Source organism: Theropithecus gelada, chromosome 2 (genome assembly GCF_003255815.1).
Source record: "Theropithecus gelada isolate Dixy chromosome 2, Tgel_1.0, whole genome shotgun sequence".
NCBI classification, from domain to species: Eukaryota; Metazoa; Chordata; class Mammalia; order Primates; family Cercopithecidae; genus Theropithecus; species Theropithecus gelada.
In genome coordinates, this window is record NC_037669.1 from 85,532,562 (window position 1) to 85,549,122 (window position 16,561).

Consider the following 16,561-nt stretch of genomic DNA (forward strand, 5'->3'; position numbering starts at 1 on the left):
TTTTGAGACGGAGTCTTGCTCTGTCGCCCAGGCTGGAGTGCAGTGGCCGGATCTCGGCTCACTGCAAGCTCCGCCTCCTGGGTTCACGCCATTCTCCTGCCTCAGCCTCCCGAGTAGCTGGGACTACAGGCGCCCACCACCTCGCCCGGCTAGTGTTTTTTTTTGTATTTTTTAGTAGAGATGGGGTTTCACCGGGTTAGCCAGGATGGTCTCGATCTCCTGACCTCGTGATCTGCCCGTCTTGGCCTCCCAAAGTGCTGGGATTACAGGCTTGAGCCACCGCGCCCGGCCTCTTTTTTTTATTTTTATTTTTTAAATTTGTTTTTTGAGACAGAGTCTTGCTCTGTCGCCAGGCTGGAACGCAGTGGCCCCATCTCAGCTTACTACAACCTCTGCCTCCCGGGTTCAAGCGATTCTCCTGCCTCAACCTCCTGAGTAGCTGGGACTATGGGTGCCCCACCACACCCAGTTAATTTCTGCATTTTCAGTAGAGACGGGGTTTCACAATGTTGGCCAGGATGGTCTCTAACTCCTGACCTCAGGTGATCCGCCTGCCTCGGCCTCAAAAAGTGCTGGGATTACAGGCTTGAGCCACTGCGCCTGCCCCTCTCTTTTTATTTTTATCAGTCTTGGTAGAGGTTTATCAGTTTTACTGATTTATTTTTAAAGAACCAGCTTTTGGTGTCACTGATTTTTCTCTACTGTTTTCCTATTTCAATTTAGTTGACTTTGGCTCTTTATTATTTTCTCCCTTCTGCTTGCTTTAGTTTTATTTTGCATGATTTTTTCTAATTCCTTGAGGTAGAAACTCCAAATATTAGAGAACTTAAATATGTGAGTATATAGTGCTACAAATTTCTCCCCAACATTGCTACAGCTTTGTTCCACCTCTTTTGATATGTAGTCTTTGTTTTCATTCAGATGTATATTTTTTTAACATTTCTTTTAAGACTTCTTCTTTGACCCAAGTATTTTTTTAGTAGTATACTGTTTAATTTCTAAGTGTTTGGGGATTTTTCTGCTGTCTTTCTGTTATGAATTTCCTGTTGTATTCCATTTTCATCAAAAATTATATTCTACAATTTTAAAGATTTAATTTTAAGGTTTCTATTATGACTCAGGATATGTTTTATCTTGCTTAACGTTCCATGGGTCCTTGAGAAGAACGTGTATTCTCCTGTTATCTAGATAGAGTGCTCTATAAATGTCATTCCAATCTCACTGGTTGATGGTGCTGTTCAGTTCTTCTATATCCCCCTTGCTGACTTTTTGTACAGTAGCCTATCAATTGGTAACTGTGGAATGTACAAGTCCCAACTATAATTGTAAATCTGTCTATTTCTATCCTCAGCTCTAACAGTTTCTGCTTTGTGTATTTTGAAATTGTATTTTGGTCCAAACACACTTAGGATTATAATGTTCTTCTATGGGAGTGATCCTTTTATCATTATGAAATATCCCTTTCTCTGTCTCTAATAATTTTCTTTGCCCTGAAGAAGCCTTTATATGATATTAATATAATCACTCCTACTTTAAAATTAATGTTAGCATTGTACATATTTTTCCCATTTTTTTACTTTCAACATATCTGTCATTGTATTTCAAGTAAGTTTCTTTTCTTTCCTTTTTTTTTTTTTTTGAGATGGATCTCGCTCTATTGCCCAGGCTGGAGTGCAGTGGTGCAATCTCAGCTCACTGCAACCTCCCCCTCCCAGGTACAAGCGATTCTCCTGCCTCAGCCTCCCAAGTAGCTGGGACTACAGGCATGTGCCACCACGTCCAGCTAATTTTTTGTATTTTTAGTAGAGACAGGATTTCACCATGACTGCCAGGATGGTCTCGATCTCCTGACCTCGTGATTCACCCACCTCGGCCTCCCAAAGTGCTGAGATTACAGGCATGAGTCACTGCGCCTGGCCTCAAGTGAGTTTCTTATAGTCATCATATGGTCATATGGTTGGATCATGTTTGTTTTGAGTTTTTTTTTAATCTGCTCAAACAATCTCTGCCTTTACATTGGTGGTCTTCAGAACACTTAAATTTCAGGTGATATGTTTTGGTTGTGTCTCACCCAAATCTCATCCTGAATTTGAGCTCCCATAATCCCCACATGTCATTGGAGGGACCCAGTGGGAGTTAATTGAATCATGAAGGTGGGTTTTTCCCATGCTGTTCTCATGATACTGAACAAATCTCATGAGATCTGATGGTTTTATAAAGGGCAGTTCCTCTGCACATGCTCTCTTGCCTGCCACCATGTAAGACGTGCCTTTATTCTTTCTTTGCTTTCTGCCATGATTGTGAGGCCTCCCCAGCTATGTGGAACTTGGGTCCATTAAACCTCTTTTTCTTTATAAATTAATCAGTCTCAAGTATGTCTTTATTAGCAGAGTGGGAACAGACTAATACATAAGGTGATTAATAATATATTAAAACTTGAGTCTGCCAATTTATTTTTTTCCTATTCATCCTCTTTCTAATTCCTCTGTTTCTCATTTCTTACCTTCATATGAGTTACTTAAGAATAACTCTCTGTATTGTTTTCTTAGTGGTTGCTCTAGGTATTAAGATATAAATATGTAATTTATTACTGTCTACTCATATCAGTATTTACCATTTCCACTTAAGTATAGAAACCTTCTATTTAGGTCCCTCTATCCTTCACACTTTTAAAATATAATTGTCTTAAGTATTCCATCCATAAACATTGGGTATCACATGAGATGGTATTACAGTTTTGCTTCAACTATCAAACATAATTTAAGAACTGCCTGACAATTAGGATACTCTAATTGTAATTTTCTTACTCATTCCAATGTTCTTCTCTCCTTTCTGAATTTCCAAGCTTTCTTTTATTTCTTTTCTGTTTAGAGAATCCCCTTGAGACATTATTTAAGGGTAGGTTTTACAAGCAACAGTTTTACAGTTTTCCTTTCATTGAGAATGCCTTTATTTCTCCTTCATTCCTGACAAATATTTTCACTGGATATAGAATCCTGGGTTGGCAGTTCTTTTCTTTCAGTATTTGAAAAATGCTATGCTACTTACCTCTTGTCTTCATGATTTCATATGAGAAATCTATGTAATTCAAATTCGTGTTCCATATAAGCAATGTGTCCTTTCTCTCTGGCTGTTTCAATATTTTTTTCTTGTCTATATTTCTGATGTGTCTTGGCATGGATTTACATAGGTTTATTCTATTTGGAGTTTGCATAACCTCTTGAATATGTATGCTTATGCCTTTCACCCAGTTTGGGGGAGTTTCCAGACAATACATCTTTAAATACCTCTTCAGTACCATTCTCTCTCTCCTCTCCTATGACTTCAATGTAATTAATGTTACATCTTTTGTTACTGTCCCTCAAGTCCCTAAGACTGTTCATTTTTTTCCAGTCTATTTTCTCTCTGTTGTTCAAATTGGGTAATTTCTATTGATCTGTCCTGAAATTCACTGATTTTATCTGCTGTCATCTTCACTCTATTGAGCTGATCACTGAGCTTTTATTTGGTGGTTGTATTTCTCAGTTCAATAATTTCCATTTGGCTCTATTTTATAACTTCTATTTCTTTGAGAGATTTTCTACTGTTTCATTTGTTGCAAGAGAATTCCTAATTGCTTGTTAAAACAATTTTGTAATTCCAACATCCAATTCAGGTAAATACTGGCTTCTGTTGATTGTTTTTTCTCATTCATGTTGTGATTTTCCCAGTTCTTGGCATTTTAATTGCATTCTGGGCATTATGGATTTTATATTATGAGACTCTGGATCCGATTTCATCTTTTCTCTTAGCAGTCATTCTAGGTGAGAGAAGGACCAAGAGGGTATGTGTGGGGCAAAAGATCAACTTCTAATTTGGCCCCACTGAAATCATGTAGGATTGGTTGTTCCATTGATGTTCAGCTGGAGTAGAAAAAGTGTTGTCACAAAGATTTTCTGTGGTCCTTTGGCTAGAAGGAACAAGATTTTCTGGGACTATTTTTTTTTTTTTTAATCTGTGCCTATTGTTGGTCCAGGTGAGAAGATTCTGGAACGCTCTATTCAGGATATATGGGAGTCAAACAGGAAAATCAAGGAACTTCCCTTTTGTCTTTAAGACCCAAAGCCCCTAGACATTTCATTTTCTCCTTTTCAAGTCTTCTTATACAGATTAAGCATCTTTAATCCAAAAATCCAAGATCCAAAATATGAAATTCTCCAAAATCTGAAACTTTTTGAGCACCAGTATAATGCTCAAAGGTCATACCCAAAGGAAATGCTCATTGGAGCATTTTGGATTTCAGATTTTCAGATTAGGGATGCTCAACCAGTAAGCATAATGCAAATATTCCAAAATCTGAAAAATCAGAAACACTTCTAGTCTCAACCATTTTAGATAAGGAATACTCAACCTATACTTGTTTGTTGTGTTATGTCTAGGGCTTCTTAGTTATAAAGGTGAGGACCCAGTTGGAATATGGTTACTCCATATTGGCAGAATAAGAAGTCCAGATTAGTTTTTAAATTCAAAAGTATTCCAGTCTTCAATATCCATAAATTCAAGGACAATTTAAAATTAGCCCATTTCCTCTAATGATTTTTTTTCATTCATAAAACTTCCTATTTCCAAAGATCATACTGTCCTTTGTTCCCCTGGGAAGCAATCTGAAGGAAGGCTTTGATCATTTAAGTGTCTGTTCTGTTTAACATTGCAAGCACCAGGATTGAACACCTATTTGAGGCTCTGGAGGATATTACAATATTACAATATTGGAATAGGGATGAGATCTTCACCTACACAATGGCCAAACAACGGGAAATTCTCTAGAAAAATGTGGCTATAGACTTAAGTCACTTTTCTTACCTTAGCCTAGACAATACCATGAATGAGCATTGTCAGGTTATACTTGTTCTTTGAACTTCAGTGTACTTGGTTCCTCCCTCCTAAATATGAAGCTTATCATGGTGCTTCTTTCCCCTCAAACTGAAGCCCAGCTATTAACTCTAATATATTTTTTACTTTATACTTTGTGTTCCAACTGGAATGAATTTCTCCCAATCCTCTGTTGTTCACTTCCTCAAAGATACCCAAGTTAAGTGCTTCTACTACTTGCATCTAAGATAGCATCAATACAGTACGAGCGAGGGGATTTTCTCCAGCACATAGAATGTGCCTCACAAAAGCCTACCCTGGCCATTGCCCCCAGCTACCTCATGCAGGTCTGCTGTCCAGGGGAAGAGCAGCTCTGTGTGTCAGGTACAGAAAATCAACATGGCAATGGCAGCTGTGAGTCCCAGAAGCTGTGACATGGCTGCAGCCACAGCTATACCTTCAAGTGAAATTTTCAACTGGCCCTGCAGTGGTGGTATAGTGGTGGTTGCGGTAGCTGTACCGACAAATTTAAAGGTAGCTAAAGGGAAACACGATTTATTTTACAGAAGTCTACTTTAGAAATTTTCCTAGGATACTCCAAAACTGGAGGGGAAAACCTCTATCCCACTGTGTAAGATTCTCCTTTAACATATCTTCCTTTTGTTCCACAATATTGATGGAACAGGCAATGCTCGGCACATTGAGGATACAGTAGGGAGCAGACGGCATTCCTATCCTTGTAAGGCTTACCTTTAATAGCAGGCAAGTTACCCCAACAGTTATACCAATGACCATTTAATCAACTGTGAGAAGGACAAGGGAAATAACAAGTGGGTTCAATTTTCTTTGAAATCTCAGCAAGAGCCATATTCTTTTAAGAGTGTCAAAGTAAGCATCAAGCACACCATAGCATTGTGTTTATTAGACTACAAGGACAAAAAGTGGATGCAATTGTTTCAGAACTAGTAAGCCTCTGAATTCAATGTAATTATTTTAGTGCCATGATTTTCTTTGTGCCTCTTCATAAATATTCTACACATGGGGGCTCCAAGGGCCTCAATGAAAAGGCAGTGCATTCAATAAGACAGATTTATTGTAAAACAATCACTATGAGGGAGACAGGGGTGTACCATGACTGGAATGCTCCCCGCAGCTGCCCCTACCTCTTTGTTTGTCCTGTCGGCTTGCACCAAAGTTCCATTCAGGCAAGGTTCCACATAGTGAAGCTCCTCATTATACTGCAAAGGAAAAGAATCAAGAAGGAACACTTAATTAAGGAATTGAAGGGTACTTCTTAATAATTTAAGGAGATACGCACCCAAAAAGCAGCACAATCACAGGCTCCATTTATTCACAGAAGGTGAACTCTCCCATGGGTGTCCCTCTAGACAACTATGATTATGTGCTACAGACTGAAGGAGAAACTTCTAGAGCACATGCTGGTAGATGGCAGGGTTCAGGGTGCACCCTTTTAACTGACCATTCTTTGGGGTTGCCTCCAAACACTGGCAGTTCCCTGAGCATGGTTAACAGCCCATGGTCCTGGTGGGAGCTGAAGAGCATCCCAGAGTTGCGTGGGTACAGCTCCAGCTACTGTCTTTGGGTTCATGGAACCAAGGGACACATGTGTGGCTTACACATGAGTGGGGACAGAATAAGCCTTGATGTTCCCTGGTCACTCTGCAAGGGTATGTGGGTGCTGATCAGGGCACTGTCCATGCACAATTTCCCATACATTGTCAACACCAGCACTCCCATCACTTCAATCCCAGAATATCCAGAATAGGACCTCCCCACCTTTTTTTTTTGCCCAAAGCTCACAACCAGGTAGCAAAAATGTGAGTAGTCTCATCTTAATTTCTCTCAGCAAGCCTGCTTCTCTGCCCTGCAGGGAGGCTGGTCCTTACACATCTGATCATGTTGCCTCCTGTCAATCCCATTTACAGCTCCCATTGCTGTGCAGATGAATGTTCCCAGGGCTTTACAAGGCTCTGGACCCTTGGTCCTGCTGACACTCTAGCATCTTTACTCATCAGCCTTCCCCTAAAACTTGTCCTGGCCAGCCATTATTCCCTGCTGTCCTCTGACATGTCTCCTCTTTTCCTTCAGGCCCTCCAATGCTGGGACCCTTGCTTTGAGCTCTCACTCTGGCACCTCTTCTCTCTGGCTGACTCCTGTTCACCTCCTAGGTCAGATTATTCCCACCTCCTCTGGGAAGCAGCCTCTGGTGCAGGATAGGCACCGGGTTAGGTCCCTCTTCTATATAATCCCTGTAAATTCTAATTATCTGTTGGCCAGATTCCCCACCACAAAGTGGAATGACACCATTAGGGCCCATGCCTGGTCCTTCAGTGTATTTTCTGCAACAAGCGCAGGGCTGGACCCACAGTAGGTGCTTGAGGACCATTTGATTGATGACAGTGTCATGGTATATCTACTTTAGCAGTCAGAGAGGCCCGGAGCTCCTGAGGGAAGAGAACAGAACCATCTCTCCCAGACCCAGCTAACTCTTGTGCAAAGTTGGCCTAGGGAGTTTGCGCTTTAAAACTAAAGTCAGCTCTGCAAGGGTATGTGGGCTATGAGCAAGGGAGTGAGTGAAATAAAGAGATGAGCTTGAGAAATCCCTCTGGATACACTGCAGGGACAGGTCAAAGAGGGGCTAGACCTAAAGCTGCTCAAGAACAACTGGGATGCATCAGGTTTCCCATGGAGAGAGCCTCACTAAGCAAGCAGGAGTGCTGATCATACTGACCTTGGCAATTAACTGTTACTGAGCACTTACTGCATCCAGGCAGCAGGTAAACTTCATCTGCAGGTTATCTTAGCATCATTTGGCAAGCACCTCCAATCACTCTCCCTTTACAGATGGGGAAACTGAGGCACGGCAAAAATGATCGACTTGCCCAAAGACACCAGAGAGTAAATGAAGGTGGTGGAGTCCAGATTCAAATCCAGGCAGTCTGACCTCACAGCCACTGACAACAGGACCTCAATGCCCCCAACTCATCCTCTCTGGCCCCCAAACCTCCAGATCTCCCCATCAGTCAGCCTTGTGCCCTTTCATCTTTGCTTTTAGTCATATAAAAAGCGTTTGAAAAAATATCCCAATGGTTTGAGGGCTTAAATATCCTCTAACGAGGCATGGAGAAAAAAATATATTTATGACATTAGCCATTAAGAAATGGAAGTATGACTTTTAGTCAACAAACAGAACATCATCTCAGGATCCAAGAAGCAACTGCACAGTTCAATATGAAGGAAAACTCCTCCAAAGCTCTCAATCTCTGTTGGACTGACCCTGGAAGTTGCTGAGAAAACAGCCATTCCCTTCTCCTTCACTTCCCTTGCTGACTCATTTGGTTTAGGGTGACAGTACACTGATTTCTAAGGCCTGAACCACAAAGGGTCTTAGCCAGCCACAGACATCCATTTCCCCTCTGTTGGACACAACCTCTCATAGCCTGCCTTGCAGTTAGGGGCAAATGATCATGACATAAGGAAAAGTTTGATGGGCAGATTCAATGAAATGTTTTCCTGCCATTAAGGGAAAACTCATCTATACCCACTCTTTTCTTCCTGCTTGGGATGCTATTGTGGAGGTGCTGCAGCCATTTTGCAACTATGAGGTTACAAGACAAAGAATGGAATGCAAAGCCCAAGGAAGACAGAGCAGGAAGATGGAGCCAGTGTGGGCCCCCGAAGACAACATTGAGCTACTGTGCAAAAGCTGCAGCCACCCTCCTCCAGGTTTCTTACATGCCATTATCAGATGTTTGTATGCTGAACCAACCTTTCCTCACCTGTTCTGTAGCCTAGAGCCCAAAACTTTCCTGAGGTTCCCACCATGGTTTTACTTCCTCTCATTCTTCCATTTTGCAGGTAAACTGAATCACTTCATTGACATGCTACCTAATACACACTCTCAAAGTTGATTCCTGGGGTTGTACAGTTTGAGCTGGGAGTCAGGTCACTTGGGTCCAAGTCCTGTCTCTACCATGTACTCACTGTGTGGCCTTGGGGAAGTTGCTAAGCTACTCTGATCCCAGAATCTTATGCATAAGAAGATACTAATTCACCTTCTAGTCTCCCTCTGGGGGCCCCTGCAGAAACTGAGTGAGGCAACAGACCTGAAACTGCCTTGCTAATATAAAAGTCTATACTTGTGGGGGCTCCAGAGGGGATTTAAAAGTCAAGAAGACCAAGGAGTTCTTGACCTCATCAGGGAGGTACATGTGCAGTAATCAAAACCATGCTTGCCATGACTGTGTGTGCTATGGCCTCAGTGGAGGAATCCACTCTTCTGAATCCCAGCCAGCTTGTTAGTGGCATCATCCAAGCTTGCAGTTGACTAATTTCCCTTGACTGCATCAGGATAAAGCTATGCCGAGCAATCTGGTCTGTATCACCAGAGGGAGCCGGGCTCAGCCATGTGTGTAAGGGAACTGCACACCAGGCAGCTGTACCAAGGAGGCCTGCTAGCTGTGCATGCTCCTCTCACTACCAAACAGCTCCTCCCAAGGGGGACCCCAAGGATGCCCTGTACACGGAACTGCTTCCAGACTCCTCGCAGTCCTTTATTTGGAAATCCTTCAGCTTCTGCATTTTTATGTATGTTCTCTAGATTTCTATTTTGTGAAATGATGATGTGGAAGGGCCATATATATTTACAACTCAAGATTTGGTCACCTCTTGCCCTGAGACACAACAGCCTTATAAATAGCTCTCCTTGATCCCTAATGAAATAATCTGATATCAATAGTCTAAGGAAGAAAACGATACTATGTACATCATCACCAGTTAGATGCAATTTCCTTCTACAATTTGTTTTTACTCCCCTGCACTACCAGGATTGAACCCTAAAGAAGTACTTAACCTTTGCCCTTCCTGCCCAAGTGGTTAGTCCTTCTTGCAAATTTCTGGGAAATGGGAAGAGTCTCTTAGGGAGAGAGGAGTGGGCCCAGGCTGCCCTGGAAATGGGTCCAGTCCAGCCCACCAACCACATGGTGAGGAAATGGACACACGGCTTTCACCCTTTAAAGAGCTTAGAAGCTGCCACGTAGCACACAGGGACTCGGGCGCTGTAGGCTTTCTTCTCCCTGCTTCCTTCCTGGTTGGCTTTCCTTTTCTGATTCTCACAAGGGTAGAACAGTAGAGCTAAAGCAACTGAGGCAGGCAGGCCTGGGTTCAAATCCTGACTCTGCCACATGCTTGCTGGGTGACCTTGGTCCCAGCTTTTGTGTTGGGGAAACAGGTATTCTAACTGCACCTCTCTCATGAGCTCACTGTGAGGATGAAATAACAGTCAACACAGAACCTGGCACATAAGAATGAGAAAGGCATCTAGGCGCATAGGCACAAATGCACAAAAAAGAAAGAGAATGTATGTGTGAGTGTGATGTGTGCTACATAGAGGGAAAGGCCAACAGATAACACCCTGCACCCAGAGCTGGAGCTTGCTATGAAGGAAGAAGGTGATGTCAGTGATGCAAAGTGACCCCTTCTTTGGAACAGGGGCATGTGTCCTTGGCCTTCTCTGGAGAGCAGGGATCTGCATTTGTTGGGGATAAGATGCCATGTCATCAGGCACATGTCACTGTCTACATACCCAAAACAAGCCCATGATGTCTGGCCACACATTGTCCCACTCTAAGCCACCCTCTGAATCCTCCCAGGGACCGGGGTCTTTGGCAGACAGGGAGCCAAGATGGTGCAGCCAGCTTACTGGCAAATCCCCATGTAGGAAGGCATCTGCCACAGAACTCTTCACGTCTTTATTTGCTCACTGAATTTACCCTAAGCACCTACTGTGTGCTGGGGACATAAAACACTGGCTAAGTTTGCTCATGATGATCATTGTAAAGTGACAACCATTTTTTTTCTTACTTTTCTTAGTAAAAGAGTGTGTTCATTCCATCTGAACATAAGGTCTGTTTTTCCTTTTGTTTGTTTTTGTTTGTTTGTTTTTGAGATGGGGGTCTCATTCAGGTATCACCCAGGCTGGACTGCAGTGGTGTGATCACAGCTCACTGCAGCCTCCACCTCCCAGGGTCAAGCAATCCTCCTGACTCAGCCTCCCAAATAGCTCGGACCACGGGCACATGCCACCACATCCAGCTAGTTTTTTTTAATTATTATTTGCAGAGAGAAGGTCTCCCTATGTTGCCCAGGCTGGTCTCGAACTCCTGGGCTCAAGCAATCCTCCTGTCTCAGCCTCCCAAAGTACTAGGATTACAGGCATGAGCCACTGCACCTGGCCTTGGCTTTCCTTTTTATGATAAATAGTGCTTATCAGTGATGCTGCAACAGTCCCTCCAAAAATAACAACAGGCTTGAGACAAACCCACAATCTTCCTCAGGTATTAGACTACATCCCACAACTCTTGCTAAGGAAACTGTCCCTCTGTCTCCATTCAACCTCCAAACTCTCCACTCTGAAGGCAAGGGACACATTACATGCCTCTTCTTTCCTTTTGCCCAGTGTCTGTGCGCATTCCCTACATCTCCCCTTTTACAGACACAGCAAAGTGATCAATGAGAATCTTAATGATGATCTAAAATAGGAAAGGCAACTTTCATTAAATGAAGAGCCAGAACATTTTGCAAAAGGATTTAAAAGCAATGCAAATGGGCTAGACTCTCTCACCAAGGTTCATAGGAGCTTCCAAATTAGTGTAGAATTCCAGCATACATTGGCTCAGGTGAATCACGGCCCAAAAGCCAAAGAGCCAAGGACAACTGACTTTGGGCTCTGGATAATAATGAGGAATCCACCTAATGTCAGAAACTGAACTTGACAGATGAAACCAATTTCGCTTTCAGGTCTAACAGAAGGTTATCAGTCCCCTAGAGAAGATGAGGAAAGAACCTCCCTAAGCAGGGAGTGGCTTTAGGGAGCATCTCAATACCCTGCCCTGAAGCTGAGACTCATTTTTGTGTCTCTCCACTGCCTCCATGGGTTGTCCCAATTCCTCTACCTGGCTGAACCACCAGACTGGTTCGATCTGGCTTGCCTCTCTCCATCCAGTCTCATTCATTTCACCATCACTCACCAGATCCACTCACCTCCACATTCACCTGCACTCCCATGTGATCCAGACACACCAAGAGCTCCTTCTTGGGGGCTGGGATGGGGTCTTACACCCGCAAATGGCACTTTCTCAGTTACTGACTCCTTCCTCCTTTTCTCCCTGCTCTGTTCCACCACGTTTGCCTATGTCTGGCTAGCCTACTTAACTTCAAGTGTCCACTCAGTCACTACTTCTTCTGATAAGCCACCACAGAGCCCCAGGCAGCATATACCCCAGCTCTAGACACCCAGTCCCCCAACTACTCCCTCTCCAAGACTGCACTGGCCACACTGGGTTGTGAGACCTGCTTCCCAGTAGCCCCCACACAAGGATCACATACAGAAAACCTAAATCTCTGAGAGCAGACACCTTGTCTGAAGTCAGCCCCAATGCTTAATGCAAAGCACTCAGTACTATTTGTTGAATGAATCAATAGAACAAAGAAACAAAAAGGCGAAATTGCTGAGATTCTGCCTTTTGGATGTGGTGGCATGTGCCTGTGGTCCGAGATCTTTGGGAGGCTGAGTCAGGAGGATTGCTTGACCCTGGAAGGTGGAGGCTGCAGTGAGCTGTGATCACACCACTGCACTCCAGCCTGGGTGATACCTGAATGAGACCCCCATCTCAAAAACACACAAACAAAAGGAAAAAGAGACCTTATGTTCAGATGGAATGAACATACTCTTTTACTAAGAAAAGTAAGAATGCCTGATGGAAAGGACTAGGAACAAAGCCAGAAAAAAAAAAAAAAAAAAAAATTGGCACAGAAACAAAAAATAAGATGAGAATCTCTATCCCTTTCAAAAAACAGGTAAATAAACAAAAAGGAAAGGAAGTAAGTGGCTATGTTTTTAAAAATCCAAAGTTTGGCCAAAAAAAAAAACCCATAGAATTAAATGCTGCCATGCTCATGTAATGCAAGAAACTGATGCAGAATTGCTGGGACTCCATTAAATATTTTTATAGTTTTACTGGTGCACTTTTGATTAAATAACCTTTGAATGAAAACGTGTAGGGATTATGTAATAAAGCAGATGAAAACACAACATTTTCACCAACACAAGCCATCCTAGGGATCTTTTGCGTTACAAAAGCATCTTATGTAATTTGAAACACAACTGGACACAATTAGTACAGAACAAATGAGCACTGAAAGAAAATACTATCCTCATACTTTTAATACGGAATCGATTACTTTAAAAAGCAAATCCACAGCAGACAAAGCATTGGAGAAACCGTTCTAAAGAAAATCTGCAAATTAAAACCAGGGCATCAGAAAGTTCTTGCTTGAACTAACAAATGATGCTCTTCTTAATTCAAGTCTGCACAAATATGGGCTACAGGAGGCATTTAAATTGATTTAACAAAATCTGCCCAGTTAATACTGTGCTCATTTAAGGCATGGCTTGAGCTTCTGTAAAGTCATTTTTCAAATTTCAACATGGGACAGAATTAGCACCCTCATTTTTATGATAATATTGCTAATTTAATGCATGGCTTGAAGTTAGACTTCAAAGTGAATCAGAAAAATATGCCCTTTCTCTTGTCAGAGACATCTCTCTTCACGCACCAGAGGTTTGACCTTAAAATTTTAACTTCAGCTGCACAAAATTACTCTCATATTTCAACTATTCTTTCATAATTCAATCAGTTAGTTTGTCCATTTTAGATAGATCTTGCAATACCTTGCCCATGAAAGCTAAAACAAGTTTTAACATTATCTTTTTACGTTTATACTCTGGATAGATCAAGATCAGAAACTTTTCAGTATAATATTAAACATGCAGTTCACAATGAACTTAATAAAACATGCAAAACCAAAAGACGAACTTAAGTGGCCAAGGGAAGTCTTTCCCACTATTTAAATCTCTTTCCTCCGTCCTCCGTTATGGCACTGAAAAATCAAGTGGCAATGATGAATTAGATTTGCACAAACAAAAACCTACAGTACACGAGGGCTTCCAGCACTGAAAATATTGTATTCTTTACTTTTCCTCTAAAACACTGAGCTATCTCCACAAACGTCTACCTGGCAAGCAAAGGAAGGCTGACGATGTAATGGAGGGTGAAATGATAATGTCCTCTTTCGTAAATGGAATCCAGCCGACGATAACAATACACTCACACAGATTTGCAGGGCATTCTGGATGGCGTTTCAAATACCTCATCCCCCTGCACTTTAAGAACCTGCAGTCAGGTCGCCCTTTACACAGGAGACAAGTGACCATTTTAAACAGACTGAGGGAAAACCTACACCATAGTACTACAGCAATTATGTCAGGGCAGAAACAGGAGGAGGTGATGGAGGAAGAAAAAGAAAAAGAATTCAACAAGGCAAAATTCGCAGAACACACTTAGGATTGGGAGAGACAATTCAAGGGAATGCAAATGAAAATTTGCCAGCTATGAATCTCCTATTAATTAGAAGCCTCAAACTGTTGGTAAGTGTGTAAACATTATGCCCTGCTTGGTAGACATTCTGGTAGGTGCCTGTATGCATACCCTTTGGTGCAGGAATTTCACTTCTAGGTTTTATTCAATAGAAGCACACCCAACCTTGCAAAAACATATGCATTCCATTCAGTGCATTGCATGCGCTGCCCTCACTGTAGCACTTCTGAGTAAAAAATGTGATGGAATGCTCTGTTATTCAAATACATTTGATTGAAATAAGCGTTGCTAAATATTCTTTAAAATATGAATCTATTTTTGTGAAAAGACAGTGTGCTCATATACACAGAAACATTTAGGATATGTGCCAAATGAAAGAGAAATGAGAACATTACTGAATTGTTTAAAATTATTACATATGTTGCCTGCATTAAAAAGCAACGAATCTATAAATATTACTGTTAATTAATGGTTCTTTTATGACCTTGGCCTTCTAATATAAACTCACTAACATATCTGATACATTCTCTTATCCATTAGAGGAACAAAGTGCATGATTTTACTATAAAGGCTTCAAATAAAGAAGTTCAGAGTGCCTTTCTAGTTGTTGAAATAATTATGTAAATAGTGTTGAAGCTGATTATTTATGTTGAAAATTAACAAACAGATGTACAGTGAGGGTTAATGGGATCTTTAATGGGTTTCTTTATATAAAGGGACAATTTGGGGCAAAAATTTTTTTTCTTAACTGTTCTATAATAACTGGCATGTCTACTTTTAATTATCTTAATCACCCTCTCTTCTTTATTGAGTTGACACTGTTTGTATATCTTAATGAACTTACATAGATTATTTCAATCGATTGGTTTTGTTAACAGAACAATAAATCCTGACTGATAAAGAATGCAGGATGTAATTAGTTAGCTCTTCTTATTATGTGAATTTCTGATTCTTCTGTAATGAGTAATTAAAGATTAATAAGAAAGATAGTCTCAAATTAGCTGCTTCTTATCTGTAAATGCTTCAGGATGTGTGGGGATCAAGCCACATTTGCATTCTCACCACTAGGCTGGCAACTATAGTAACTTGGCAGCAAACCCAAAGTTCTAACTATCTGAAAGTTGTCTTCCAAAGAACTATGCCTCAAGGCCACATAATTTCATGATAAGATGGCTGAGTGGATCAACTACATCCTCTTCACTTCTGCTCAGAAAACAGTGCAAGGTGAAGCCGGACCATGTCTGAGTCTTTACCATGCCACCTTTTCTGGCTGTGTAACTCAATGCGGCTTCATGCCTCTGTCTCCATGCTACATGGCACAGGGCTGGGGTGAGGGTTCAATGAGATAATCCACACAGGACACTTAGCAACTGACTTGTACACAGTGAGCACTCTATGGGAGGCAGTTGTGGTGATTATTCATTCAACAAATATTTAAACTCCTGCTATTTGCCAAGTACTGCCTAGGTGCTGGGGATACACGCATGAATGAACAAGACTAACCCCTGCTCCCAAGGTATTTAGTGTTCTCTTTCTTTTCCCTTTCGTCTTTAGGATTTCTTAGAATCAGAACCTTTTGTTCTGAGAGTCTGATCAGAAGAGGCCTGTATAGACAGGTTACTAGTTCAGGCAATCCCCTCGGCCATCTTCATGTCACTTAGAGGCCCAGGCCCTCTGCCTGGAGAACACAAGTGGGTGTCATGCCCATGCAGAAGGCAGCCCAGTCATAAGGCTCCATTGACAATATACTCTCCTCAGGGGTTTAGGGGAGCCATGCAGACCACAGTAAGCATTCTCAGAGCACCCTCTTCTTTTGTATCCCACCACTGGCTGAGGAGCCCTATGCACCAGCTTGACTCTGGTGCATCAACTCAGATGATCCCAGCAGCAACCCTGTGGGCAAGGTGAGTACACCCACTTCACAGTTGAGAGGGCTGATGTCCAGACTAAAGTAATTAGCCCCAAGACACACAGCATATGTGTGTGAATGCGATTCAAAACAGCCCAACTCCAAAACCCAGGCTCCGCCCCCGTCACCATGCTGCCTCCACTGCCCATAGCAACTACTCCACCTCCCAAATAGATGCGATGTGTGTTATTTTCATGCAAAAGAACAAGTGTCCGCCACACACACGCACTTGGCTAAGTGCTCAAGGACTCAGAAATCAGGCTCACTGTGATGAGCCTTTGGAAAGAGAGCAGGAGGAACGTAAGGGGCATGATGAAAATCATACCAAATAATCAGTGGGAAG

The 16,561-nt window shown here is 42.1% G+C and overlaps 1 protein-coding gene across 2 annotated transcripts in view; it reads right to left on the reverse strand.

Moving 5' to 3' along the window:
- CACNA2D3 (calcium voltage-gated channel auxiliary subunit alpha2delta 3) overlaps positions 1 to 16,561 on the reverse strand; it is a 930,450-nt gene that overhangs the window by 473,367 nt on the left and 440,522 nt on the right. For both annotated transcript variants that reach the window (XM_025377234.1, XM_025377233.1), the window contains exon 9: positions 6,015 to 6,089. In XM_025377234.1, the coding sequence (XP_025233019.1) occupies positions 6,015 to 6,089 (75 nt within the window). The remainder of the gene's footprint in view (positions 1 to 6,014; positions 6,090 to 16,561) is intronic.